The sequence below is a fragment of the Xiphophorus couchianus genome, chromosome 6, assembly GCF_001444195.1.
Source record: "Xiphophorus couchianus chromosome 6, X_couchianus-1.0, whole genome shotgun sequence".
Classification (NCBI taxonomy): Eukaryota; Metazoa; Chordata; class Actinopteri; order Cyprinodontiformes; family Poeciliidae; genus Xiphophorus; species Xiphophorus couchianus.
Genome location: NC_040233.1, coordinates 5,740,830 through 5,767,919, shown reverse-complemented (window position 1 = coordinate 5,767,919; position 27,090 = coordinate 5,740,830). Strand labels below are relative to the sequence as shown.

Below are 27,090 nucleotides of genomic sequence, written 5' to 3'. Positions count from 1 at the left end.
TGATTTCCTCCGGAAGAGGCGAACATTCTCAGTTCCGAATGGATCAAATACGGACAAATAATGTCGACTTTTTCCAGTAGGAGTGAACGTGACGGACCACTACACAGGAAAAATAGGAGAGTAATTTTTTCGGAGTTAACATCATTTTCATCTAAAAGAGTCCTGTTTATACATTAAAGAGTGAAATCATTTCCATTGGTCAATAGAATCGGAGTAAAAAAATAGAGGAAATTATATCGGAGTAAAACAAGAACACGCCCACTGAAGTTCCTTAAGTTTCGTTTCTTCCACCATCTTGTTATCCTGCAGTGGAAACGGAGGCAACGATTAGCTGTGTGCCAGGTAAGTCCCCAAATGGGTTGTAGATATATTTTACGTGGGGTTTTATGACTTTTTTTATTATTAAGACTAATTATGATGACGTGCTGCTGTATGGTAGTGGGGGAAGGAGGGGTGCAGCGAGGAATTAACATGGTTGGCTAACTAGTTGGCATGTGTGCTTCAGCTAACTTAATTTAGCCGTTTACAACAATGTAAGCAGAAAAAAACATCAGTGTTGTACAATTCTACGTCCATTATTTTATTTTCACAAGTCAAGGCTGCCGCTATTTTTAAGCTGAGAAACGGAGTTTAAAAGAGGAGCGAGCTGTACTATCGGAGCTAGCTCTGCTAGCATGTGGAGTCAGTATTCCGCCCACAAAATGGCGCGGGAGGACTATGCTAGTAACTTTTCTTGAACGTAGAGCAACGATTAAAAAAAAAAGAATTAAAGTTGTGCTTTGTATGCAAACTGTGTAAGTTGTCAGTAAAACATTTTTGATTTACTATTTTGTCTATAAACCCCGTTTATATCGAGTTGTATGGAGCTGATATGTTTTTTTTTTCCGTTTTAGTTGTGGTAATTGGCTAAATTCAAGTAAAGAGCCTAGCCCATTATGGATAGCTGTTAGCCACCTAGTGCTTCTTCCTCATGATGGTTTCAACCTTTTATCTCAATTTTTTATTCACTTTGATAAGTATGTTTATGTGATTATAGAAAAAAATATTATTTTCATGTCATGAAGGATGCAAGCTGTGCGTGTCAAATACAGAGATCGACAGAAATACATCTGTTTTGAAGGCCAACTGACTTACAGTTCGTTTTTGGAATGTGGTGAGTCCTAACAAAACAAGTTTCCAGCATTTTCATATATTGTGTTCCTCAAAAATGTTTTGGGAATGGTGTCATAATGGGTGCTTTATACCAACTTTTCAGATGTATTATTTTGTTTGAGTTAATTTTACTTTTTATGTCTTATTTTAATTTTTATTTACATATGTTCAAATAATAATAAATAAATAATTTGCTATGTTCACAGCTGCAAAAAAGTTCAGCATCCCAACCTTGGACTTAAAAGTCTTTGATGACTCAAAGACTGAAGTGGATGAGGATGTTTTTGAGCTCCTTTTGAAAGGTCCGAACCTTGGTGTGCTAGAGATTTGTGAAGCACAAAATCTCAATTCAGAAGGTAAGTTTTTTTTGAAGTGTCATTTGTTTATTTTTGTGAACTATTTTTGGTCATTCTTATGGGTTTGACTGGATAATAGGGATATAAATTGCTTTCTAGAGCAGTATAGACATGTTGATGTCCATTTGATATCACCAATCTAGGATGAGATCATCAAAGCGTTCATCTTTGTACCATTTCACACATGTGGAAACATCCTAACATCAACAATTTCACCTATTTCTAGTGTTTCAGTGGTTAATTACAATGAACACAGAAAAATGTGTATGAGTTAGCTGTGTTTGTATCATACTATTTCGTGTGAGAAGAGCTCATCAGGTTTCTTGATAGTGTAATTATGTGGTTAGAGAAACAATTTTCTCAATTTTAGTGTGTTGGCTACTGTTAACTCTACCAATAAAATGTTTAGATAATCCTATGGATCAGCTAAGTTGTGCAGCAAGCAGCTCCTTTACCAGTTCCAGTGGAGAAACTGAAGTGGAGTCCGATGACACCATTATATTGCAACACAGTCCTGCAACAAGACAGAGAGCTGAAGACACCTCTCTTGCCCACGTAAGCTATGCAGATTACGGTGCAGACTTCCATAGAGTTTTTACAAATTTGAATATATTATATAAATTACTCTCTTAAAAGGACTTTCTGTGTTTGTTCCGTCTGCATATCTTTACACATTTTAGTCCAGATCCTTACCAAAGAAGGCTCTGGACTTCACCAAAAATTTAAATTCTTGAAGTTTTTATTTGTGCTTTTTAAACATAACTTTCTATTCTACTAATAACTATTATAGCTCTTCTTATACTATCTCTTTTTTGTGAAATAAAATAGGATTTGTAATTGTCTAGTGTAAGGTGTTTTGGAGATGTATTGATTTATATTTTGTTACATTTTTACCATCACTTAGATGATTGAAAATGTTCTAAAGAACAAACCAGGAGGAGACAGGATCATCAATGAATATGCGCGGACAAAAAGCCTAACAGACAGCAGACGGCGTGACATGGTCAAGATATTGGTTGCGCATATGACAAGTGAACATGGGTATGCTGAAATTATTTATTTTTTCTATGCACCTCTCACAATTACCTTTATTAAAGGTGTTCTTTACACCTTTAACAATGCTCATAGTTTTTGCTGTGTCTCTATAGGACAAGTCCTTCCAGATGTGTAAAAGAAGACTATGCAAAGGGTATTATTACCTTGTTCCCTTACTTGGCTGATCCTAAGAGCAGATTTGGCTATGTAAGTTCAAAACAGAAATTCAACCTCTTGGCTATGGTTTGAGTAGAACTGAAAATGTTTCTCTTTTGCATGCCCTGCATCTGTGCCACTTGTTTTTAACTTTCCAATTTTTAAACCTTTGTAGAGTTCATCGTTCCAGTGTTGGGCTACTACAGCTTGAAGCATAAACATTGTGAAGAGATTTTATCTATGTAATTCAAACAATGTGAAATAAAATCTGTAAATCACAGCTACTAGCATTCACGGTTGTCTTTGCTTTCACAGCTTTAAAAACATTTATCATTCACCTACTTTTAGGAGCATTATTATAATGCAGAAGATGGAAGTGGGTATCTGGCTTGGAGACTGAAGTTTGTCCAGAGGGAAGCTTCTAATGGACAAAAGAAGGTCCCCAGACTGTCACGAACCCAAACAGGTATATGTATTTATACTTGTGCACATTTCATCCTGCAACCAAACTGCACAATAAGTTCCCAAGCTTTATTTATTAAATCCTAAGATGGAGTCTCACATTCATATCATTTTTTTAGGGGGACCAACAACTGATAGAGACTATTTGAGAGAAGAAGACTGCCTTATGACAGATAGCTTGTGTTCTGAGGCCATTGCGCTGATGAAGCACACAGCTGATGAAGGAACTGTTATGAGGAAGATGAAACAGACTTTCAACTATCGCCAGAAGATGATTCATGACCCAGTGAAGTCATCTAGTATCTTTTTGGACTTCCCAAGATTCCTGGACGTAGGAGGATTGGTATGTTTATCTTCACTTCAGTTTAACCAACAAAGTTTAAGTTAAGGTGGATGTGAGAAAGTTTAACAAAATGATTTTTAAAACCTTCACTTCATCTAGGTTGAGCAAGATTTTACATTGATGTTTGGGGAAGCCATCTCTGCAAAGTTCCTGGAGAAGTGGCCCACTGTCTACAAGCAGAAAGTCCTCAAACAAAGTCGTGGTCTCACACAGTCTGATGACCTTAAGAACCTTCTTGACAATGCTGAAGGCACAACAGAAGAGGAAAATGGTAAGTTGCAATGACTTATAAAGAAAGTGTTTACTGTAACAGAATTTTATATGAATTGGTTCAATATAAGTGCACCTTCTCCTGCCCTCAGTGTTTGGTAAGCTTACTCTGGAAGTATTAACATCGTTGCAAATAAGAGGTTTTGGTAACTTATGTTTATTTTACTTTTTCTTCTAGGATGGGACATTGACATGTCATCCATTTTGATCCTAGTGCACCTCCTGCCACCGTCACCTCATGGGCGCAAGAGACCAGGAAAACTCTCAGCCAGACAAGCCAGTGAACATCTTGTGAAGTTTGTCAAGGTAAGGTTACAGTAAAGGGAACATTTATGTTGATCAAAATTCTCTATTTTTCCCTTTTTTTATATATATATTTATTTATTTGTATTTCTTGTGAAGTTGGTCTTAAATTTAATTTCAAGTGACATTTAAAAGATGCTGAAATGTAATTTGCCTTATCTATTAGAACCCTGTCTTCTTTGAAACCCAAGACTAATCATGTTTTATTCTGTTTTTGTCACAGACAGGAACCAGCATCCAGGAGCACCTTGATGGCATCGCAGAAAGCCGTCAACCATACCTGCTTGCAGTAGGGACTCAGAGGAGCGTGATTCACAAGTACTTCATTGTGATTGACAAACATGCCATACCTTGTAAATCACAAGGTTCTCTTGCCTGTTTTGATGAGCTTTTTAAAGCTCACTTTGTGTTCGGCACTTCATATGATCATAATCTGGTCAATGTGTACAACTTTCTGCAGACGGCCATTTATGAGATAGATGTTGAGACAACCAAAGTGAATCCTAGGGTTGCAGAGTTGAGGGCTCGGATGCTGCGTTAAATAGTTGTTTTGCTATGATTGTTTCAGTATTGAGTTACAATGTTCTGTTTCATTTGTAAGAAGTACCAGACAAATGCTAATTCTCTGATCAAGCACTTAAAAGTTATCCACGGACTGTTTGTTACATTTGCTCTGCAAACAGTGTGTCTGAATGAGCATTTCAGTGTTTTTCAAGTTTTGTATACAAGAGACGGACCTCATGTTATTTATGTAGAAGAGCTTTACTGTTACAGAGCTTTTGATTTACAGGTGTCATACAGTCATGAAGATGCAAATGTTTATATTGTTCCATACTGTTTCCTGTGAACAATAAAAATGGCTGTTCAAATACTGATTTCTGGTCTTTGCATTGTACTCTTACAAACTCAGCTGTGTATTATAGCTATAAAACAATTGCTTAGTGAGTGAAATAAAGTTAAATTTGGCACTGTTTTAGAATTTAATTAAATGTTTAACTGCACAATATGGAATAAAATTAAATTAAATTAGGAGTAAAATTTTATACTATATGGAATAAAATGTTATTCTATTTTGTGTAAAATTTCTTTTTAGTTAGACTAAAATTTTTCTCAGAATAGAATGCAATTCCCTTTAGAGTAAATTATATTCCACTTGGAGTTAAAATACGGTAGAGTACTTTTTCTTTTAAACAACTTGGAGTAAATTCTCTTGGCATTGATTAAAATTTTTGCACTAAATGGTGTTGATTTTAATCTGTAATTTCAACTCTTCCATGAGAGTAAATTTTACTCTATTTAGACTGGGACCAAATGTTGTCTTTTTTAGAGTAAAATTTTTTTCAAATTGAGTACATTTTAATCTGGAAATTTTACTGTGTAAGGAGAGCGGCGAAACTTTTTTTTTCCTGCCCCGGTGGTTCGGTTTTCTGTTGGAGAGGCGTTTTTCTCTCTCTCTTTCCCTTCCAGACGTCAATGAAGCCGACATTAGCAGCCTGCTCTCAGTACGTGTCAGCCTGGCTGCTCCTCGGCGCAGAAACACGTTTCCCTCTGTGGTCCTGCGCTGTCTGTCTGTCTGTCTGTCAGTCACACGGAGACGCGCAGCAGAAATGTCCCGTCTGTGGGCAAAGCCATCTATTCTAATCACAGCTTGTCACGCGCAGAAAGAAAGAATAATGGCGCGTGAAGTGAGGGAGGCGCGTGACGCCGCGTGGCTCCAGAGCTTCTGACAGCGACGCGACGCTGTGAGGCGTTCAGGCTGTTCACGCCGTAGGTAAAGAAGACACTGCACGTCTGACTGACGTAGAAACACCGCAGGTTTGTCTTTGAGGGAATAACATTACAACATGATGTCAAGCTAAAAAAAAAGGTTGATTTTACACAATACTGGCTCTTTAAACAGTTGCAGATCGGGCTTATTTTCCCCCCCAATAGCACTAACTAATGAAGAACTTGCACACTAAAAACTGCTAGGTTAAAAACAACTCAATTTGTGACCCAGTGGTGGGTCAAATTTGTACCAACGCTGCGTTTTAACTCAACTGGGTTGGGTTGATGGTTTGACCCAGCATACTGGGTTAGGTAAACTACCCAAAGGCTGGGTTAAATGGACGATTAATTAACGTTAAAATTACCCTAAATTTAGGTTGAAACTCATAACCATTCACAAGGGGTTTCGTACCATTATAATTGGGTATAATAAAAAAAAAAGATTTTTATGTATTTTAAAATTCACCATATAAAAACTGGATTAAAAACGATCTGAAAACTACTTTTATTTCCATGCGATACATATACGAAGCCAGCAGAATTCCTTTGCAAAAGTTTCAAAACGTACAACATACGTACTTGCAATTACTAAGTTGTTGTTTTAAATACATAATCAAATCTCTTCAACTTATTATTTGGCTACAACTGCAGACGTACACGACACTACACATTAAGACAACATTTCATGTAAACAGTTTGTTTTACAGCAAGTACAAGTAAAAAAAAAAAAAATCTGCCATTAGACGGAGGAGTAACTTTATCAACACTTTAGCATAATTTCTACCAGCTGCCTGGTAGAGTTTTATTTAAGGGCATCAGAGTAAAGGAGGCTAAATACACTTGTAAATAAATCTAAATAAACACTGCCATTGTTCTTCCACTTCCTAATCATTTGCTAATCTGTGTCAGTGCGTCGCATAGTTTTGTGGTTTGTAAGAAGATAAACTCTGGCAAACTTCAATCATTCTGATAACGAATGCTTTTATGAACGCCTCCTAAGTTCTGCGCATTTAGAAGGCATTCGGCTCACTGGCATGAAGATGTTTACCAAAAACAGAAAGCGGAAGTCTGTTTTTGTTTTTTGGCAGAAAATCAATCGGCAGCGAAACATGCGAAGAGCCTCGTCAGGCAGCAGGTCGCCGCGTTCAAAGCGCAGACGGCGGAAGGTCTGGTATGACCTGCGGCGCCGCGGACCGAGTCCAAAGCGAAGCGGCGAGCGCGGCTTTGTAGCCGGGGTCAGGCCTGGGGCTGATTAAAGTTTCAGTAAAGAGCAGGACGGAACCGGACTGACGGGGCGATGGGATCAGATTTCATATGTTTCACTGAAAGCAAAAAAAAAAAAAAGAAGAAGAAAACACTCCATCCCAAGGTTGTGGATGCTTTGTTTGACATTTCCTTGTCTGAAGGCAAGTCAGAACTCCTGCAGGTTTTGTCAGCGGTGATGGAAAGGTCCAGAGGAGCAGAAAAAAATAAATAAATAAATAAAACATAAAAATGAGGCAGGAGTCCTGACATCCACCTTATCTATTTTTCAGCGTTGCTTCCCAAAGAGAAATTTTTTTTTTTTTTTTTTTTTTTATCGCTTGGTTGTTGGCTGACAAGTATTTCCTCGCCTGCACAGTTTGGGGGAGAAGTTGGATAAAGAGAAATCAAATAATTCTGGGACTCTGGTGTCATTCAGTCACAATGGAGCATCAGGACAATGCTAGGAAAATTAAGAAAATAAAATACCAAAAGTACCCGAATAAAGTGATAAAATTACAAAAATAAGCTTATATTACGAGAAGTCGTACGATAAAGTCGTTAGTATTACAAAAAATAAAGTTACATTACTACGTTATTCTTGTAATATTATGCTAATATTGTATTATTTTGACTTTATTCTTGTACGACTTTATTTTTGTAATATTGTCTTTTTTCTGCGACTTTATTCACATATTATTTTGACTTTATTCTTGTGATATCATGACTTTATTCTTGTAATTTTATGACCATTTTCTAATCTTGGTCCACTCATACTTGGTCATATTCCATAGTTGTTTGCGCTTCTCTCCGTTTTCGCCTTTAAGCTTTACTGTCCTTATTTCCTCTCCTTTCTGGTTTTTTTAATCTGCGAGAAAGGCAGTAGAAAACCTAGACTAATCTTTTTTCTTTTTTTACCTCTAATTTGCCAGATGAACTACATAAATTACAGAACACCAGAGAGGAAGCATGTCACTTGGACTGCTTTACTCACTGTTCTCTCCGGTGTCCCGCAGAGCGACCCATAAAAGGTTGTTTATTGAGACCGGGCGTGAGGGAGCGCCGAGTCGAGAGCAAAAGCTGCCTGGAGGGAAAAACGTTTCCTCGGCTCTGCGCCCTCTACGGTGGCTGCTGATTGCTGGTGGTCTCAGGAACAGAGACAACTTGTACATGTCACACAGTGCAAACTTGATCTTATGAGATCAGAGCAGGAATTTCTTGCTGCAGCAGAATCACGAGATCCACTGTGTGTGTGTGTGTGTGTGTGGGTTTTTTTCTTCTGGAGAATTCCTGACTGTGCTTAATGTTTGGTGTAGGCTGTCTCGTAGGGAGGGAGGGACTGCTGAATGAGCAGTGATTTGTTTTCATTAAAAAGCTCACTGTGTGGACTAGGGTTGATCCATCAGAGCAAATACATTTCTTTAAGAAAGTCATTTGTGTCAAAGCTAATAGAAATACACATCTGCGTTGGCACACAGCTTTGAAACTGTAACAACGAAAGTTTAATGTGTTTTTCAGGCACAACCAAGATAATTATGTTACCTTCGATTCTTATAAAAATGCTGCATATGCCAAATACGACTTGATTGAATTTTGACGCCTTGAAATTGGGCCTCTGTCTCTTTAAGAAGCTCCTACTCTTTCTGACACTCCGCCTTCAGGAAGTCATCACAACAATGCCTTTTCGTTATGTCACTTCCAACCGACGCTCTGTTTCACAAGGTGTTTGATCATTGCTGCTGCCACTAGTCTAGAGGGTCTGTATGGCGAGGGTCTGCAGGAGACTGTAGCTCCAGGGAGGAGCTTTACGTCAACAGGTGGTGCTTTGTGTAACTAGGCGTTTTGGCCGTCCTGAATGGTTGCCACGGGAGATTTAAGGATTCCTCAAACATGCACGAAAGAATCGAGGAATGTTTTTGATCAGGAGATAACATTATAACATGATGTAAAGCTCAAAAACATTGATTTTAATTAAATGTAATTTGGCTTGGCTATTAACATCTATTAATATTTTTTTATTAAAAAATTATTTTTGATTATTAGAAATGTACAACTGCATCACAATGCCATTTTTCCTGTTCTTTGCTAGTTTAAAAAAAACAAACTATATTAGTGGACTCAATCAACTCAGCCAAATTAGCCGCTAAGGCAAATGTATACAATCTGCACGATAAAGCAATGTCAGTTCACATAGCAGCACATAAGTTGTTTGGCTAAAGGCAACGCGGCAGCTAAACGTTTCTGTTGAGAAACTGTGGAAATGCTAATATCGGCTAATATAGCATCATTGTAACCTAAAGTCAGCTAAAAGTTAGCTGTGTGTTCGACTTGTTAGCTTCCACGTCTCTGAGGATTCGTTAACGTTTCCAACAAGCAACATCTTTCCACTACGTATAAGGAAACTGGTGCTGATTACCGTGGTACTTTGTGTTTGTAATATGACAAAATGTGACAAAGTGTGTGAATACTTTTGCGAGGCAATATATTACATAGACGTCGTTTGGACTCATTCCAGCACACATCATTTCATGTATGAGTTTCATGTATGCATTCACTTGGGTTGGCCTGTAATCATCCCGCAAGCATCAAAACCCATCAATGGGATCAGCTGCTTCTTATACTAGTATGGACAAATGGACTATTGGGTTATCCTTACATCAGTAAGTATAATCAAATAGTCTCATCAGTCATATTTAGACAAAAACAGCTGAAAATGGGAAAATATCCCCCTTGATCACTAGTCTCTTGAGGAAGCATCCTGGCATTGGGAAGGAATAATTTAGTAATGGGCCAATTACCGGTATCGATGTATGCCATGGATAAATACTGCAATACAGTTAGACCATGGTATTTTCCCTCCGTTATGCTACAATCAGAATTTTGTACTACAATAAGTCTTTTTACCATTATAACACTCACCAGAAGTTAGATGATAGAGACTTTTCTTATTTCTTACATGGTGCATTCGTCTTTTCTTTAAATTGTATTTTATTTTTTGTAAGAGAATCACAGCATGTCAGTCTGCATTTCTTTAGAAAGAAAACTCACCTTCAGCATGTTACTATCATACAGAAGAACGGGTCTCCAGGTGAGTCTATAGGTCTGGTGTTGTGTTGTAGAAATAAATCAATACATGTCCGTTTCAGAGACAGCTCTGACAAGAACTCCAGTCATTACATGCGGCCTTTGTTTCTAAAGACTTTGCCACACTCTGTGGACGCCTGCTCTTCAATAAGACGCCCCCCCCACATTTGTTTTCCTTCGACCAGCATCACCTATCCCAGGTGAGGGGCCGTGTATAAGAACAATTTAAAAGTCCGTAAAGCAAACAGATTTCTTCTGTTCATAAAGCAGACCACTCAACTTGGGCATGAAAACATTACATATTAAACATCCCTAATATAAACATCAAAACAGAGAATTATTGCACACTTATTTACAAATATATGACTTAATCTTTTGAATTGCTAAATTATTTTTGGTATTACGTAATTAAGACATGTATGAAGCTGCAGGTCTTCTGCCTTCAGCTTAGTGACATTTTTACTGTAATGCCACTAATCTGCTTATTAATAGACTCAACATGTCAGATTGAAAATTTAGTGCCTCACACACAACCTAGGAGTGGTCCAATGGGTTCAACAATTAAGCATTAAACATGCTGAGGTGAGTGCATTTGCATAGCTTAGCATGATATAAAAGCAATACATCAGTGACTGATGCAGTCTTTATTAGCTAACTTTGTCCACACAACAGAGCAACTCAAAAACGTCTTCCTTTCTTACTTCACATTTTGAGTTTCGAAGACAGAAACAACGTGATGTCAAGCCTCAAGCACACACCCAGTCCATATAGTCCATATAAATAACTTTTAACTAATTCATCAGACAAATTCACACGCTGACACATTCAATATTTGTTACAACAGTGACTATGTCGTTACCACATGAGAGAGATAATCTGAAAAGAATAAAAAATGAAGCTCCTTTGATTTTCCCTATTGACTTGCTGTCAACTGAACAAATACACCGCTCCGTCAGAATCAACCAATCAGAACCAGGAGGCGGGTCTTAGCGCTGTCAATCTACGCTACTGCTGGTTCACAACAGCATAGCCTGCCATGAAAGCTAAGGCTAGATGACGGCGGTTAAACTATTTTCCTGGAACTGTTAGTTGTTTCGCCGACATTAGCACAGTTAGCAGCACATACCTGAGCATGACTAACAGCGCTAAGACCCTCTCCCGGGCTTTGATTGGTTGTTTCTGACCGGGAGCTGTACTTTTCTTCAGACAGTAGCAAAAGAAGGAGAGGGAGGAGATCAATCTTTTCACAGATGATCTTCCTCATATTATACTGTTACAACACGGTGACAGTTTTAACAAACGAAAAAATATATTTTTGTAACTTGGACTTACTGACGTCATGAAAAGGAGACTGAACCAGACTGATAAAACCCAAGCATCACTATAGCAGTGGATAGCAAGCACAGATAAAAAATAAAATAAAAGTAACTCAATTACTTATTGGGTCTTAGAATAAAGCCGCCATGTTGGCCGGGTTCTGGTCTGCTGGGCAAACCAGAAACCAGGGAGGTTGAAACTTAAACTACACAGGACGAACAGAGAGAGAAAAGTGAAGATGGAGGCAGTGAGGAAGGGGGAATCAAATTGTGAAATAGGGCAAAGAGAGGAAAATGTGCACAGCGGGAAGGAGAAGGAACAGCGAAGTGGAGAGAAACGAGAGGAGGAGTGATGGAAGAGTGGATTTCCCAGAGGGCGAGAGATGGAGGGGAAACGGCAGGAAGTCCTTGCAGGTGTGTAACCGACTTCTCCTGTGAGTCAAATATTAACATCAAATTAGCATTGAGGTGTCGTGGCAGATAAGCCTCCCCCCCGTTGCCGTCTTCGCGGTTGTCTGGATGGAGCGTTGTTATGAGGGGTCCGGCCCGCGCCGCCACCGGCTGGGTTTGGATTCCAGTGTGAGCAGATTTAGCTGACTGCAGAGAAACGCGCAGCAGTCACGGCCGACTCGCCGGCTATACGGCAGGGCTGTCATGTAGGCTCTCTTCACTACGCAAGCCGCCACAAATAACTGCCTCGTAACCTTCGAGGGAAACGGACCAGAGCCAAGTGATTTGAGGCAATTAGTATCTACCACACCTGGAGAGCTTTCTCTTTTTTTTTTCTTTTGCTGCTGGAATGTGCTGGAAGCGCCGGAACAACCCCTGGGAGAGGTGAAATGGAGCAGGTTGATGTTAGCTCAACTGGAAAGAAAGGAGTAGAAGCAATTTACCGTGTATTCTGTCTACCTCCTGTCTTTACATAAAACTGTTTCCTTTTTTCCCAGCAAGTCTGTCAGCTGATTGTGTCTACCATGCTATGGTAAAACATTGTCACTTACGTTTTTCAGATAATGCAATAAATGTCGAGATCAAGACTAAGTATTGCAGTATTCAAATAAAAATTTCCCATTCATTAAATTTTTGGCTCAATTACATGAATTAAAACAATTTCAGGTCAATAATTGACATAATTAAAACTCGCCTGACAACATGAGGTAGGCCATGAGATCTCAAAAAGCAGCACTTCACGCCCCAATCTAAAGAAATGTAAGACGAGAATCATTAACATCAACATCAGGAAAGGGTTACACGAGTGCTTTCACACCTGACAGTCCGGTAGACTCGGTTCGATTCGGGTCCATAAATTGCCAAAATCACATTTTCAGCTGGTGAGGTTCCCTTTTACACTGCAGTGTGAAATGAACCAAACGCTTCAATAAACCTGTTCCCCTTCTTGCCTGTGGTGGCGCTGCAACAAGAACCACCAAAGGAAAAAAGAAGACAAGAGCGCAACTTCCTTCTTCACAAAATGTAAAGGAAAATGGAGTGGCGTCAGATTTTGGGACTTCTTTTTCGTCTTTGGTAAAAGGCAACAGGGGGCGAGCTGTGGTGGCGCAGGGGGTTAGCACGCCCCACGTTTGGAGGCCTTAGTCCTCAACGCAAACGTCGCGGGTTCGACTCCCGGTCCCGACGACCTTTGCCGCATGTCTTCCCCCCTCTCCTCACCCTTCCTTCCTGTCTGCCTACTGTCAAAAAAACACGAGCCCTCAAAAACTCTTTGGAGAAAAAAAAAAAGGCAACAAGACTAATTCACCCGCTAGCCCTAGACTCGTGTATGTTTTGGTTGTATTTACCCAGAATGCCCTGTGCTACAGTCCGGTTCCTGCTTTTGGAGAGGTCTCCGGTCCCTTTGGCATTCCTCATATGTCCCAAAAAACATTTTGGGAAAATAGTCTTTGGACTAACGAAACAAAGGAGGAAACTTTGGGAAGGTGTGTGTTCTCTTACAGCTAGTGTAAAACTAAACACATTTCAAAAAAGTACTTGTAAGGACAAGTTGCAATGGTGTCAGTTAGATGGTTTGCTGTTTAATAAGTGTGTAAGGGTGACAAAAGGCAAAAACAGGCAAAATCCATAAGGGAGCCAAAACCTTTCCACAGCACTGTAACTGTCATGCTATGATCCAAAGTTTTATTTTAAAAAAGGAGCAAAACACACGTACTTCTGCACTTTGTTCAGTTTTAACTTCACTACTCTTCAGCAACTGTCCCTTTAAAAAAAACATGTTTCCTCATAACTTACGGTCTTTTTTTCCACTATTTTTTCCAATAATTTATTTAACAGAAGCATGTGTCTCTGTCAAAATGCCCCCCCTCACCCCTGGCTTCTGACTGACAGCCGGAGCTTTTTAAGACCCGCAGCACTGGAATCATAAATGTAATGTAACTCATTTTTGTTTCAGGCATCCATATGACAGCTGGAGATTTAAGCTAAAGCTAAAAAAGCACATCTCTGTTGAGGAACTGTATCTGTGTGTGATTAGTTATTCCAGGCCTTTGGCAGGACTTGAGACGGCCGTAACGTCACCGCGACATCAAAGCTAAAGTCGAATGCTGGCAGCCGAACACGAACGCCTCGGAAAGCTACACGCTCGCCAGTCTAATCACACTCTTCACCCTTCCATCAACTTCCTTCCCCACTCTGCCAGAGGGGCGGCGGAGGGGGAAGCGCAGTTGCGGAGATGGGGCATTTCAGCCGACGCAGGGAGTCACATGAAAACCCATTAGTGATTGTGAGGGTGACATTTGTCTGAAATTACTTAGCAGAAGGGAGCTTGATGGGGGAACGTGGCGTTAATCATCTGAACACAACTGCAACAAGATGATGTTTTGTGGACAATTGGTGAAATAATTTGATCTCCTGCGGTATTCTGTGAGTTCGCCAAGTTACAAAAAAACGTTTCTTGTTAGTTTTATGGTTGCCGTGTTACCCATGTGGCACCAAGAGTAAATCAATGGCTGCTACGCCTGATCTCAACTTCCTACAGTACAGTATAGTGTCTTGCCAATTTATTAGTACCCCCTTAACATTTGAACTTCTTTGAATTTTATATGGCAGACTAACTTAAAGCAGTGCATAATTAAGTGACACCTGGCTTTGAAACAGAGGAGTGTAGAGAGGATTTGTATTCAGGCCTGTAGAGTCCAAACTTAGTGGAACAATCTTTTCCTGCAGTTACTCATCAATAGAGTTTTTGTCTCCATTCTTTGCAAAAAAATATTTCTTAGCTCTGTTAGGCTTGCTGGAGAGTATCTATGAACAATTCTCTAAGTCCTCACTTTGATTTATCTCTGAACTTTGACTGGGTGGAACATGGATAGGATTTGATCTAAATCCCGAGTCTTGGAGTTTCTACTGGGATCTGTTCTCTTTCAATGAAGTTCAAAATTTGGGATATTATTTTATGACATAAACCTCTTTTGAACTTCACCACAACCTTATTACTTCCTTGTCTGGTGTGTGGGGATCACCCCCCACCCCCAATGAACTAGGAGGATCTGAAGACCATAGAAATCACAATCAGACAATGGGAGCAAGTGTGTTGGTCAGACAAGACAACAGCCCTTTGTTGGTGGGTCAGTCTGACCCGCCATGTTTGGATTAAGGAAAAGGTTGAGTATGACTCAAGCAACACCATCCATGTAGTCAAGCATAGAGGTGGTAAACTTTGGTATATGCCAGGGGTCGGCAACCAATGGCTCCGGAGCCACGTGTGGCTCTTTCATCCTTCTGTTGTGGCTCCCAATGACTTTTGGAAATAGAATATTTTATTAAAATTAAATCATTAAAAAATTATAAATTAAAATCATTTTAAAATAAATTTCTAAATCTGAAGATTATGGTAAACTTGTAACATTAAAACAAAAAGTTTTGAACATTTTTAGCACCAGAAACATACGTCATGTCCGCCGATGTGCGACAGGCATTCCTGTCTGGCAGACCGCATTTTTTTAGCGCACTGATTTATTGACGTTTTGATCCTTGCCTGGAAGATACAGCATGAATAAATCCAATAAAAGGAAACATTGTGAAGATGGCAGAACATTTAATGCTACGTGGACAGATCATTTTGCTTTCACCGCTGATGAAACTGGTTCACCAGGCTGGTTAATATGTGGCGAAAGACTGGCAAACAACAAGAAGTCAAATGTTGAAAGACATTTCGAGAACAAACACTCTGTCTTTGCTAAAAAATATCCCGAGGGAGAGGAGAGAAAAAAGGCCGTTTCAGAGCTGATGCGAAAGGCTGAAGTGTACGGAGCCCCCTAGGGGACATGGGGGATTTTTTTCTTTTGCGTTCCCTCGCAAAACTTTTGCGTTACCTCGCAATACTGTACTGTTATGTGATGCAGTACAGTATGCAATAATAATAAACAAGTTTTCACTGAGGCTCTGTAAGAGCCTTATGAATGAAATAAGTAATTATTGATATGACAGGAGCAGGAGGCTTTGACACTTAGGTGTGGTGGGTGTGTCGATGTGGGCGTGACGTCACCAGGTATGGATGGGAAGGATACTGGCTTTGTGTGTTTTAGGAAGCGGTGAGCGGGGCGGTCAGTCCTTGCAAAGTTTGGAGCCTGATCATCAAAATGGAATAAATCGATAATTGTGACAGAACAAAGAAAAGGTTTGGAGCTGATTGATACACGGACAGATGAGATTCCCCGAGTTAACCCAGAGTTAATCCCTTTACCATCATTAGTTTGTTGTGTTTTTAATAATAAAAATTTGTTAATAATAAAAACTGTTTGGTGCAAAACACTTATTGAAAATTGAATTTTTTTTTTCCTGCATGTTTATGTCTGTTAAGGCTGAGATGGAGCGGCACTGAAAGCAGCTCTTTAAACCATTCAGACTACGAACACAACAGAGACACAATCAAAACTGTCAGATGATTTATGATAATAACTCAGAAATAGTCCAAATTAGGATGTATTTTTATTTCTTTCCTACTTATGGAAGGTTTCTGTTTATATCGTAGGTTTGTGGTGCCTTTCTATCCTAAAGAAAGATATAAAATTTCAGATATTTCACAAAAAGATACTAAAATTCATGGAAAAACCTCACATGACCTTATATTAAAGCAGAAAGTACGGCGGCCACCGTAAGAAAGGCTTGCAGTGTTCAATTATGCCGCATAACTGACCAGTAGAGTATTGCGAGGGAACGCAAAAGGTTTTGCGAAAAAGAAAAAATTCCCCATGTCCCCTAGAGGGCTCCGTAGAAGCGAGCAGGAGTCACTTCAAGAAGTGGATTAAGACGCAAATTCCACTACATGTGCCAGTTTCGTGGCTACTCAGGAAATAATCAAGCATGGTAAGCCATTTACAGATGGAGATTATCTACAAATATAAATACATAGCTATATATTGTTAAGTGAAATAGTCTTTTTTTTTTTTTTTTATTCAGGAGGACAGGTGACCGCACACACGAGATGGGACACAGAAGCAGACTGCGCATTTTTTGGTTCAGTGCCAGTGGATAATATTTGGATAAGTTTTGATTTTTATCTCCTGAATAAGAGGAGAACAGGTGACTGCATTCTGTTTCTATTTCTCCTTCAGTGCTGTTTGGGTAAGTTTCGATTTTTATTTCTTAAATACAAAGACCCAAGTAGACAGAGGGTATTTTGTTTGAAATTGAGTATCAATAAAGTGTAAAATGCGTTTTGTTACATGCAGAAATAAAATTTTGTGTTCTCTGCAGCAGTTCGTTGATTCCATAAACGCAACATAGTATCGATTTTTGTACATAGCATATAGGTTTTATATATATGATGTCAAAATGAGTTGTGGCTCCAAGTGCTTTGTTTTTATTGGGAGGCGGTCCCAAATGGCTCTTTGAATAGAAAAGGTTGCCGACCCCTGGTATATGCAAAGGATACTGAGGACTTATCCATATTTAGGGGTCAGTTAAGCCCCTAAATGTGGCCAAGGAAAATCTTGCCTTAGAGAGATGAGTTGAACAGCCCAAACACATTGTTCCCTTCCATAAAAGTAAGAACTCCCACATCAGCACCTCTGCTGTGTCTCCAGTAGAGCAATATTATTAAGTAGCTAGAAAGAGGCCATCTGCCATGAAATCTTGGAAAGAACTTCTTTCATCTCAGCCAGAACAAACCAATGCCCAACAACATTCAAGGCACTTTTGGAGTAGTTCAGAAAAAGCACATTAAGGTCATGGGGCAGCCTTGCCAGTCTCCAGATTTCAATAATGTCATGCTAAACATCTACATGGGGAGCTAAAACATTAAGTTGCCAAGGGGCAGCCATGACACCTAAAGGAAACCTGACAACCAGCGTGCAGCAGTGGCACTGGGGCAAAGCAAGCGACCCATGTACAAAGCCTTCTACACGGACGTCACAGGTTGTTCACCGTTGCTGCACGTGTTCCTCCTCCTCTCTCCCAACCCACTTTCCTGTCAATCCACTGTCAAATAAAGGCCACCAGAGTAAAAAAAAATCCTTAAAAAAATTCCACCTGATGATCAACTGCAAAAAAGTCAAAGTTGTCTTTGATCAAAACAGACATGCTCCTGGCTCTAAAAACCAAAACACATATCTCTAACATTCGGATCAGAAATGCAACAAAGGCAATTTGAGAGTAGACAATCTCACAACAAGTAGAAGTTGAAAAGACGTAGATGAAGCACTTTCAACCGTCATGTTTCGCCTGAGCTCTGCGGCTTCTGATTGGGCGTTCTGCCTGCAAAGTCGTCGACTGCTAAATCTGATTGATTGTAGGATGCGCTTCTGCTGAATTTGTCTTCCAACACCGTCAGCCTCGCGTGGCCTGCAAACACCGTGCCTGCCTGTCAGCAATCATGTTTAATCAGGTAAACCACGTTGAGATCTAGATCTCATTTTCAAGAGGGACCTGAGCAAAAAATTTGCAATACATAGCAACCTGGTTACAAGATAAAAACAATTAATACATATGCACAAGTATAAAACAATAAAAACAATTTAAAAACAACGACACTGTTTCATAGAATCTTGTTGCCTATCTTTAAGAACTGCGCGAAATAAGTCCAGTGAAATCATTTCCGACATCTTAAGTTCAGACTGCAGCTGATTCCACGCTGTGGGGGGAAAACACTGAATGCCTGCTTCCCTTTTTCAGTTCGAAAGCGTGGGACATGCAGAAGAATAATGTTATTGGAGCGAAGAGAACGAGAACTGACAGTTCTATGTAGGAGAGTGGATAAATATGCTGGGGTTAGACCGAGTAAAGATTTATACATCAGGATCATTAAATGATTGTTTCTCCGTACACTTAAAGGAGGCCATTCAGCTTTTGCGTACAAATCACAATGATGTGTCAGACGTCTACTACCGGTTATAAATCTTAAAGCGCAATGATACACAGTATTTAATGATTGAAGACATTTGGTCGAAGCATTCATATATAAAACATCTCCATAATCCAAAAGTGGCAGGAATGTCGCTGATGCCTGTGACCCTCGCTCCTCCGCTTGCAAACGCATCATGGAGTCCGTGATTTCAGGGGGAAAAAAAGGAAAGAACAACAAAAAAGAGCAAAGTGATAAAGTTTTATTGAATGAGGGAAAGTTGAGAACTTACATCTGGCAGGCAGAAAGAATGAGCAACACCGTCTCCATTCACAGGCAAACAAGTTGTAAGGGAATGACTCGGGAATGAAATTGATGGTGAGACTGTCTGGCTGCAGGGGACAGGAGGACCAGATGTGCTGAATGAGCACGCTCTGAAGCTGCATGTGTGTGTGTGTGCGCGCGTGTGCCTTCGGTGTGGAGGGGGAGCACGGGTGCATTCATTTTCATTTAGAGTAATAACACTCTGAGGACAGAGGGGAGCGAGGAGCACTGTAAGAGGCGGTGTGGAATTGAGTTGTTCAATTGTTGACCCTTTTTTTTTTCTACCATTAGATTGCTTTTGGTAGCGTCTGGAGATCCTGCCTCCTGTCCTGATTCCTGGATTGCTGACAGGACTGTAGATTGGGGAGCAAAAGAAAAGAAAAAAGGAACAGACTGATGTTCTTTTCAATGTCAGAAGTCTTCATAGGGGTCACAAAGCACTGAGAACAAAATGAATTATGTCCGCCGGCTGCATGAAAGGTGTCAAAGATGAGTTAATTTCAGCGAGCGCACACAACATTTCTGACATTCAGTAAACGCCTCAAACTTAGATCCCAAAATATCCAGGCATTGCCACCAAACTATGCCAGCTTTCCCTTGAAGGTTTTCGTGTAATAAAGAGCCACCTGTTTCTTGGCAGGTAATTTAGCGCACTTGCAGACCAGAGGCGGATGTAGCTGGTTTCATTCGCAAGAGGCTGGCGCATTTAGGACGGCACCACAGGGGACTGTAGAGGCATCGCCAGTCCAGTGATGTTTTTCCAGGATCTGACATTCGATGAAAACAGTAAATGAAGGTCAGCAGAAACAGAGGACGCCTCATAGACAGCATTACATGCGTTTGGCTGTAAGGTTGGGTGATCACTAGGGTGAAAAGTTGGGTACAAAGTACACCGGTTAATACTTCAATGCCATGGTATGCAATTGCATTTGATTTGGGAGGGTCAAAAATGGTTTCAGATTTGTTGAACAAACTTTCTTTTTCCTCTCGAAGGCGTAATGCCTGTTGCGTAAAGCGCCCAAATACTCGGGTGTACTTCACTGCGTGGACGTCGGCTCGTACTCGACTTCGCCAGACACGTCCGCACAAACGTCGATTTGAACGACCGCCTACAGGAAGCTGCTTGGCGGGAAACGGCGTTCACATCGAACCGTTTCGTATGCAACAACGTTGAGCAAAAGCACGAAATGACAGCCTCGCACCTTGTGCAGAAGTCCACAAATAAATCTTTTTTGCTTCACCGTTGTTTTCAGCTTGAACGAATAAACAAAAATAAAACCTTAGAAATCATAAACCATAGTTTGGCGTTGGCCTATAACAATTCACAACAACCTTTCTTCTGCTCTGAGGCGATAAAAGTTTCATCAGAACTATTTTAGATTGCATGCAAAGTACACTGGGGCGCTCATAAATAATCCTCAAAGAGGTTTTTTTTGGTCTGTTGATCTTTCTGAGGTTTTGATGCAGAAATTGATCAATGGCGTCATTGGCGTCTGCCGACAGGATGAATTATATCCGTGGAATCTGCGGGATGCCCCTTTAACGATTTGGCGCAATGAAACCCTTGCTAATTGGGTGTACCGCATGGAGCCGTATCCTGCTCCATCACACATGCTCAAACGGGCCAACTCAAGCCACATGTGCATATAAATACACAAACACAAAAGATAACCGTTATTTCCTTGTGTTTCATCAGTTCACAGCAGGGAGTTTCAGCTCATCACTCAGCGTGTCCTGGAACTGCCTAACACACACACACACACTAAACCAGGAGTTCTGCCCACAACGCCGCTGCAACACCTTTCAGGTTGAGCGTAATTGATTGCCCCTGTTACAGAACTTCTTTAATATCGCAGGGGGACGTTAAGTTGCAAGAAGGAAATCAATCATCTGGAAGAATATTTAGTTTAGAAAAATAGTGGAAATGGTAATTCGGCGACTTTGCTGATGTGACTTCAAGATTTATACGTCTCTGGACTCATCCAGCACATCTGGAGGGGGGGGAACCAGAGGATTAATTTGAAAGTTTAGTCATTTGGAGGTGTTGCTAACGTGGCTGGAAATAGACAAATGGATCTCAGTTGTTAAAAAGAAAAGGTGCAAACTGTTCCAGTGTAGGAACAGACAATTCCTGATTTAACTGAGCTGCACTTCAGAGCGAAGAGAAAGAACGGCTTTCCTGGAGAACAGATTGCAGATTTAAAATGTGATAGCTAGAGACGCCGTTTTGTCAAAGACACCAGCGAGAAACTGCATGCTTTTGTTTTCTAAAAGTAGTTCAAAAACAGGCTCTTGTTGCAACATCGGGAGAAAATGGATTTTACATATTACACGTTTTTCTTGTAGAGTAGATTAAAGTATATTAAAGAAATAATGTGTGTCAATCTTTGAAATAACAGGCGTTTGTGGGTGATGATTTTTCTCCTCCTGTGTTTCATAATCCATCCGGTATCAGAGTTATAAATCATCTTTCATTAGGTTAACAAATGTAATTACGACAAACTATTTGTTCTTGCTGAGGCTGGAATCATCTCTAGCAGAGACAGTCATAATGCAGAGCATCATAGTGCGAAACGTGAAACTATCTGCCTTCAATAAGCCGCCTAAACCTGGAACCTTCACTTTTTCTTCATGCTTTTATTATTCAGAGTTTTATATTTCACAAAGTCAGCCTTGAAGATTACCTAATTGTACACAGTTTCAACTGTACAACTGCATAATAACTACGAGTTATTCGAAGTAATTTAATCTGTTACAGCTCTTAAAAACAGACGAGTCTGGTATCTAAAGGAGTTATTGTACTTAAAGTGTCAGACACACATTTCATATTAAAGCTATTATTTTATAAGTTCCTCTTATAAAATAAAAAAAATAACTTTAAGTTTATTGCATTTCACCAGGGAACCATTTGCACAATATTTATTTATTTAGTGTGATTAATATTTAATTTTGCAGGGGGTTTTGAACAGTTTCTTCTGCTTCAACACGGGTCTAGAAGTTGCATGACTTATCTAATTTAGCATAACACAACACAGCATAGCTGGTATAGCAGAGCCAGCTAGCAATAGTATGCTATTCTAGGATACTAGCTATCTTAGTACAGCTAGCTATGCTAGCTAGATATCTAGCTTGCATAGCTAGGTATACAGGTAAAGCTAGCTAATATAGTATAGCATTTTATACTAATATGCTATACTATACTAGTACATAATAGCTATGCTAGTATGCTATGCTATACTATAATAGCTATACTAGCAAGCTAGTATAGCTTTTCTTTTTAGGGATCCTACATCCATTAAAAAGTTATGTTGAGGTTCTTTAGAGAACAGAGAGAAAAAAAGTCTTTCCTGAACAAAAAACTAGTTCAGACCTTTCAAAATAGTGAAAATAATTTGCAACACAAGTGTGTATGGCTTGACAACAAATCAATGATATATTTTACAATAGAAACGTGATCCATCAATAGATAATACATAATCTGACTCTGAACTCCAATCCAGAACAGCACAGCACTTTGGGAGATGTAGGCAGAGGAATGACCTTAGCTGCTCCACCTCCCACAGCTAGCTAAGCAAGGTTGGTGGCATCAACTAACTCTCTCGCTCTTTGGTTACGTAGCAACAGCAAGTTGAGTAGCTTGCCTAACCCGAACCCTTTCATGCTACGCTGCTGTGCCACATAACTACTTAAAATGAAACAATGTCATGGAGTGAAAACTGTGACTGAAGGAGAAAAGGACATGCCACCAGTTAGGCAGCGTTTAAAATATTTAGAACACAAAAGAACAAATCAATAATTATTGATATAGACTTATGTAAAATGCTCATATTGTGATAAGTTTTTCAGCCGTATAATGCAGCCCCAGCGGTGTGAAACAGAATACCGTACATACATGTGTTAAAGATTATCTGAGAGAAAAAAGTAAGCAACTCAAATCAATGCTAAGACTCCAAAAGACATAATAAACATGCAGCTCTACTTTCCAAATTGAATGTGGCAGGTTTGTAACCTTTGCCAAAAAACAGGCAGCGTGCCTTTCTGTCACAATAGCAGGCAGCCATCCTTAATAAACCTGTGGCCTGTAATATATAGCGATGGGAGTCAGCAATAATTCCAAGGAAGGCTTTGGTGTTCATCTGTTCTGCTCAATAAATGGGTGTGAGGTGTGCGCCTCAGCCAAACATTGCAACGGTGCTATGTCTTACAGACAGATGGCTCCTGAAGTTGGCAGTGCCAGACAAAAGTACTTCCTCATCAACGCATTAATACATTGCGGCCGACTTCCTGGAGAAACGTGGCGTTCCTCAATCCACACCCAAACGGAGAAAAACGACGACCCGAGGCTTCTTATTTATCGCAGGGCGGTAATGAATTTGGTCACATGACAAATACAAGATTTTATTATCTTGACCGAGTTATTTGAATGTTTGTGCATGCGAGTCACTGTTCTGACTGCTTGTGAGCATTTAGGCTAGCATACAAAAGACGAGCATTCCAAAGATGACGTCAAACTGGTGTGTAAGATTTTTAACAACTGTACAACTTCAGGACGTTACGTCTGAAAAAATGTGAAAACTATGTGATCATTCAATAATGCAACTGGAGAGTGTTTTTGTCTTTTTTACTTTTTCCCTATAACTTTAAAGGCAACAACTTCAGCTTCCTTTCTGGGACGCCACATGAAAGCGTGGGCAAAGCTAGAACGGGGTTGATATTTTCAGATTTTCCTGTCCCAGTTTGATGTGAGAACACATGCGATGGGAATTACCAGATGTGCGCTGCCTGCAAACGGCTTTCAAAAAAAAAAAAAAAAAAATACAATTTGAGGCCATCCTGCACATTTTTTAACCTTTGGGCAGAGGGCCTTGGCTTGTGTGTCAATAATTAATGCAGCGTGGTTATAAATAATTACGTTGCTTTTACCCAAGTGGTGAATGTATTTGAGTTCCTGGGTCAATAAATAAATACAGAAAACTTTCCATCTCACTAGGAATGACGCTGACAACCGAGCATGGGAATTCCTAAGCTAAATGCATCTCATTATTTTGAAACTTTTACATCATAGGAAAGTCTAATTAATTTACCCAACAGTCTTTGAGCCAACAAGTGTACTTTTTTGTTTTGTTAATCACATTGAATGTGATTATTATTACTCATGTATATATACTGTATATATATCTCCAGTTGAGACCAATATTTACATACACTGCTAACCCTAGTTACATACAATATACAAGATTAAATAGTTATGCCATGACAAAATTTAAGACCTGTATTTAAGACCAACTTTTAGGTTTTTTTAATGGATTTAATACATTTCAAAGCCTTAGGTTCAGATGAATGAACTTAAGGATGCATTTTTCATTGCTATTATTTTCAAAATACAATAGCTGCCTACTGAAATATAAATAATTTTTGTATCTGAAATTGATCTAAAACTGGTTTTCTGTTTCCTATTCAAACGTAGATTCAGACAGGACAAAGTTTATCAGCATAACATTAGAATTAGCTAAGTAGGAAATGTGTGTGAAATGAGTGTGCTTCTTTGTTGTTGATTTTTTTTACTATGAATGTAATAATTAATTCATAAAAAACTTAAAGGTGTACAAGTGTGTGATCTGTGACAATGTTAGAAGCAGTTACAGTAATTTGTTTTTCTTTTCTTTTTTTGGCCTCTTCATTCAGTATAAAACCAGAATAGTTGGTCAAACAGACTAAAGCTGACCGCCAGTCTCAGAGAGGCCCAGAACGAAGCAGATGTCCATCATCTTAAGACAACTTCAATCATGAAACATCTCAGCGGTTTATGCAAAAGCTGTTTTATCAATCTTTACGCAGCTCTCACATTTGCATTGAGCGGTTATTTAAGCAGAGAGCCATGATTATGCAGTGGAGGAAGGAGGCGGTGCGAAGCAAATACTGAAGAGGGAAGGTGTAAAGCAGAAAGCTTTCTACTTCCTCATTCTGCCTTTATCTGCACAAACCCATCTTTGTTCTGAATCAGCCACAAATCTTTTCACAGTACGACAACGCTTCAGTTTTCATTAAATATCTAATGTTTTCATACCTTGTCATATGGCACTACACTATCTGATGATTTTCGTCAGCAGAGAGATAATTTCTCTTTCCCATATTGCTTGAAACCTGTGGCCTGCTTAATAATGTGGAACATCCTTCTCGAGTAGATTTCCTTTAATTGAGCTCACCAGACAAACTAATCAACCAGCTCTCTGAAATTAGTTATAGTGATTCAAAGAGCCCTGACTCACAATACCATCTATTAATTTAATAGCACAACAAAAAATGTAATCTTTATGACACTTAAATCCAATTTGCATAATAATTTGGAACACGGTGTTTGTGGCTTTAAAACACATAACACTGCCTCTTTAAGCATTCATAACCTTGGGTTTGCATAAACTGGTGTAAAGTTTTGTAGCTTTCTCTGGTTTTAAAACAGTAGAAGTCCACTTTAATCTGTGTCCGTCATGAACTACTTGTTGTCACCAGTCTCTGGCATCAACATCTCATTGAAAATGGACACCAAGAGAGATCCTTGCCACAGGTAGACCATTAATCGCTTTCAACCTTCAAACCAAACCTCACTCCTATAAGTCTAAACAATACCTTTAAGGGCATTAAAAACAAACAGGAACCTGTTTGTTTTTAACTTCCACCATCACTATCAGCTGCATCTCCCCCTCATCACCTGATCTAATATTTCTTAGCGGCACCACAGCTTCTGTGGGATAACCAGGACACCTTGACATGCATGAAGGACACAGCTAGGCTTCAGGGAGATCCAAGTCCAATTAAGCAGTGCAAACCCAATAAAATAAATAAATGAAAAAAAAATCCACAGACCTAACCGGGTTGGAGACTCATTCTACTGACACCCAACTTGGACATATTCTTCAAGGATTTTTTGCTATTAATACACTGGAATGATGAAGGTGATTTTAGGGTAAGAGCTTGTTAACGTGAATAAAACCGTAATTGTCAAATTGCACTGACAGATATAAAAGGTCATCAGTGTATGGAAGGCTTACATGGACTTCGTCAGCCATGTTTGAACAACAGGAGACGGGGCGTTTTGTGCTGTCAGAGAAAGAGAATCTATTCCCTGAATCTACACAGAGAAATATTATCGTACATGTCGCCTACTGAAGTCGTCTTTACTAATAAAAAGCCCTACTTCTAAAGAATTACTAATGTTTGTTTCATGTTAAATGAGTAATCCTCTTAGATTTGAAGTTTTAGTTCTTCACTAAACTTTAAAACTTTTAAAGAAGTTTTAGTTCTTTAAAAGTGAAAACATGCCGTTTTTGTGCTTCAGATAGTAAAGAAGCAAGCAGAGTGTGTCCAACCCTCTGCCAGGTCCTCATCTTGAACTTCTGAAATGCCCTACAATTAGTTTAATCTTGGATTTATGAAATCATTTGTGTCACCATAAAACATTATGTTAAAGTTTTCTAGATTTTTTTTTATTGCATTATTAACGAGCCGCCACAAACGGACGATAATCTACGTCAGATTTAAGGTTTGAGGATGTAGATTTCCCCAGGATGGTGGCTTTTCTGACTGACTGACTGACTGACTGACTGACTGACTGACTGACTGACTGACTGACTGACTGACTGACTGACTGACTGCTGTCATGCCGTTTCTATTCTGGCAACGTCTGCTGGCACATCTAAAAAAAGCTAATGTCATATGGGCCTAAATGTGAGAAAGTTAAGTGAATTGTTAGGAACAGCAAGTCCCATGGCAATGACGCAAGCCCGTCTTGAATAGCGTGAGAGTTTTGTGATGTAAGGTGTAAAATTCACAGTGTGTAATTATATCTGGGTTACACGATGTCACCCTCTCATATTTTGTTCCATATTTAAGGATCAAGTGGACATTTGGAGACAAAAATGTGTTTGGCCCATCTAACGGGATGAACCGAACAAACTGATCAAACTAAATTTGCAAGCATTTACTATG

The 27,090-nt window shown here is 39.5% G+C and overlaps 2 protein-coding genes across 4 annotated transcripts in view; one reads left to right on the top strand and one right to left on the bottom strand.

Moving 5' to 3' along the window:
- LOC114146943 (vertebrate ancient opsin-like) overlaps nt 1-27,090 on the bottom strand; it is a 100,422-nt gene that overhangs the window by 35,583 nt on the left and 37,749 nt on the right. The window lies entirely within an intron of this gene.
- LOC114146942 (uncharacterized) lies at nt 107-4,727 on the top strand. 3 transcript variants are annotated; one of them, XM_028021402.1, is made up of 11 exons: nt 107-342; nt 1,065-1,153; nt 1,359-1,508; nt 1,918-2,063; nt 2,413-2,549; nt 2,657-2,750; nt 3,048-3,165; nt 3,281-3,504; nt 3,604-3,775; nt 3,953-4,080; nt 4,301-4,727. In XM_028021402.1, the coding sequence occupies exons 2-11, from the start codon at nt 1,066-1,068 to the stop codon at nt 4,616-4,618; spliced, it is 1,575 nt and encodes a 524-aa protein (XP_027877203.1). In that variant the 5' UTR covers nt 107-342; nt 1,065; the 3' UTR covers nt 4,619-4,727. The 3 variants fall into 3 exon arrangements, with proteins under 3 accessions (XP_027877203.1, XP_027877204.1, XP_027877205.1); XM_028021403.1 differs by having other exon boundaries at nt 1,037-1,153; XM_028021404.1 differs by lacking the exon at nt 1,065-1,153 and having other exon boundaries at nt 108-342.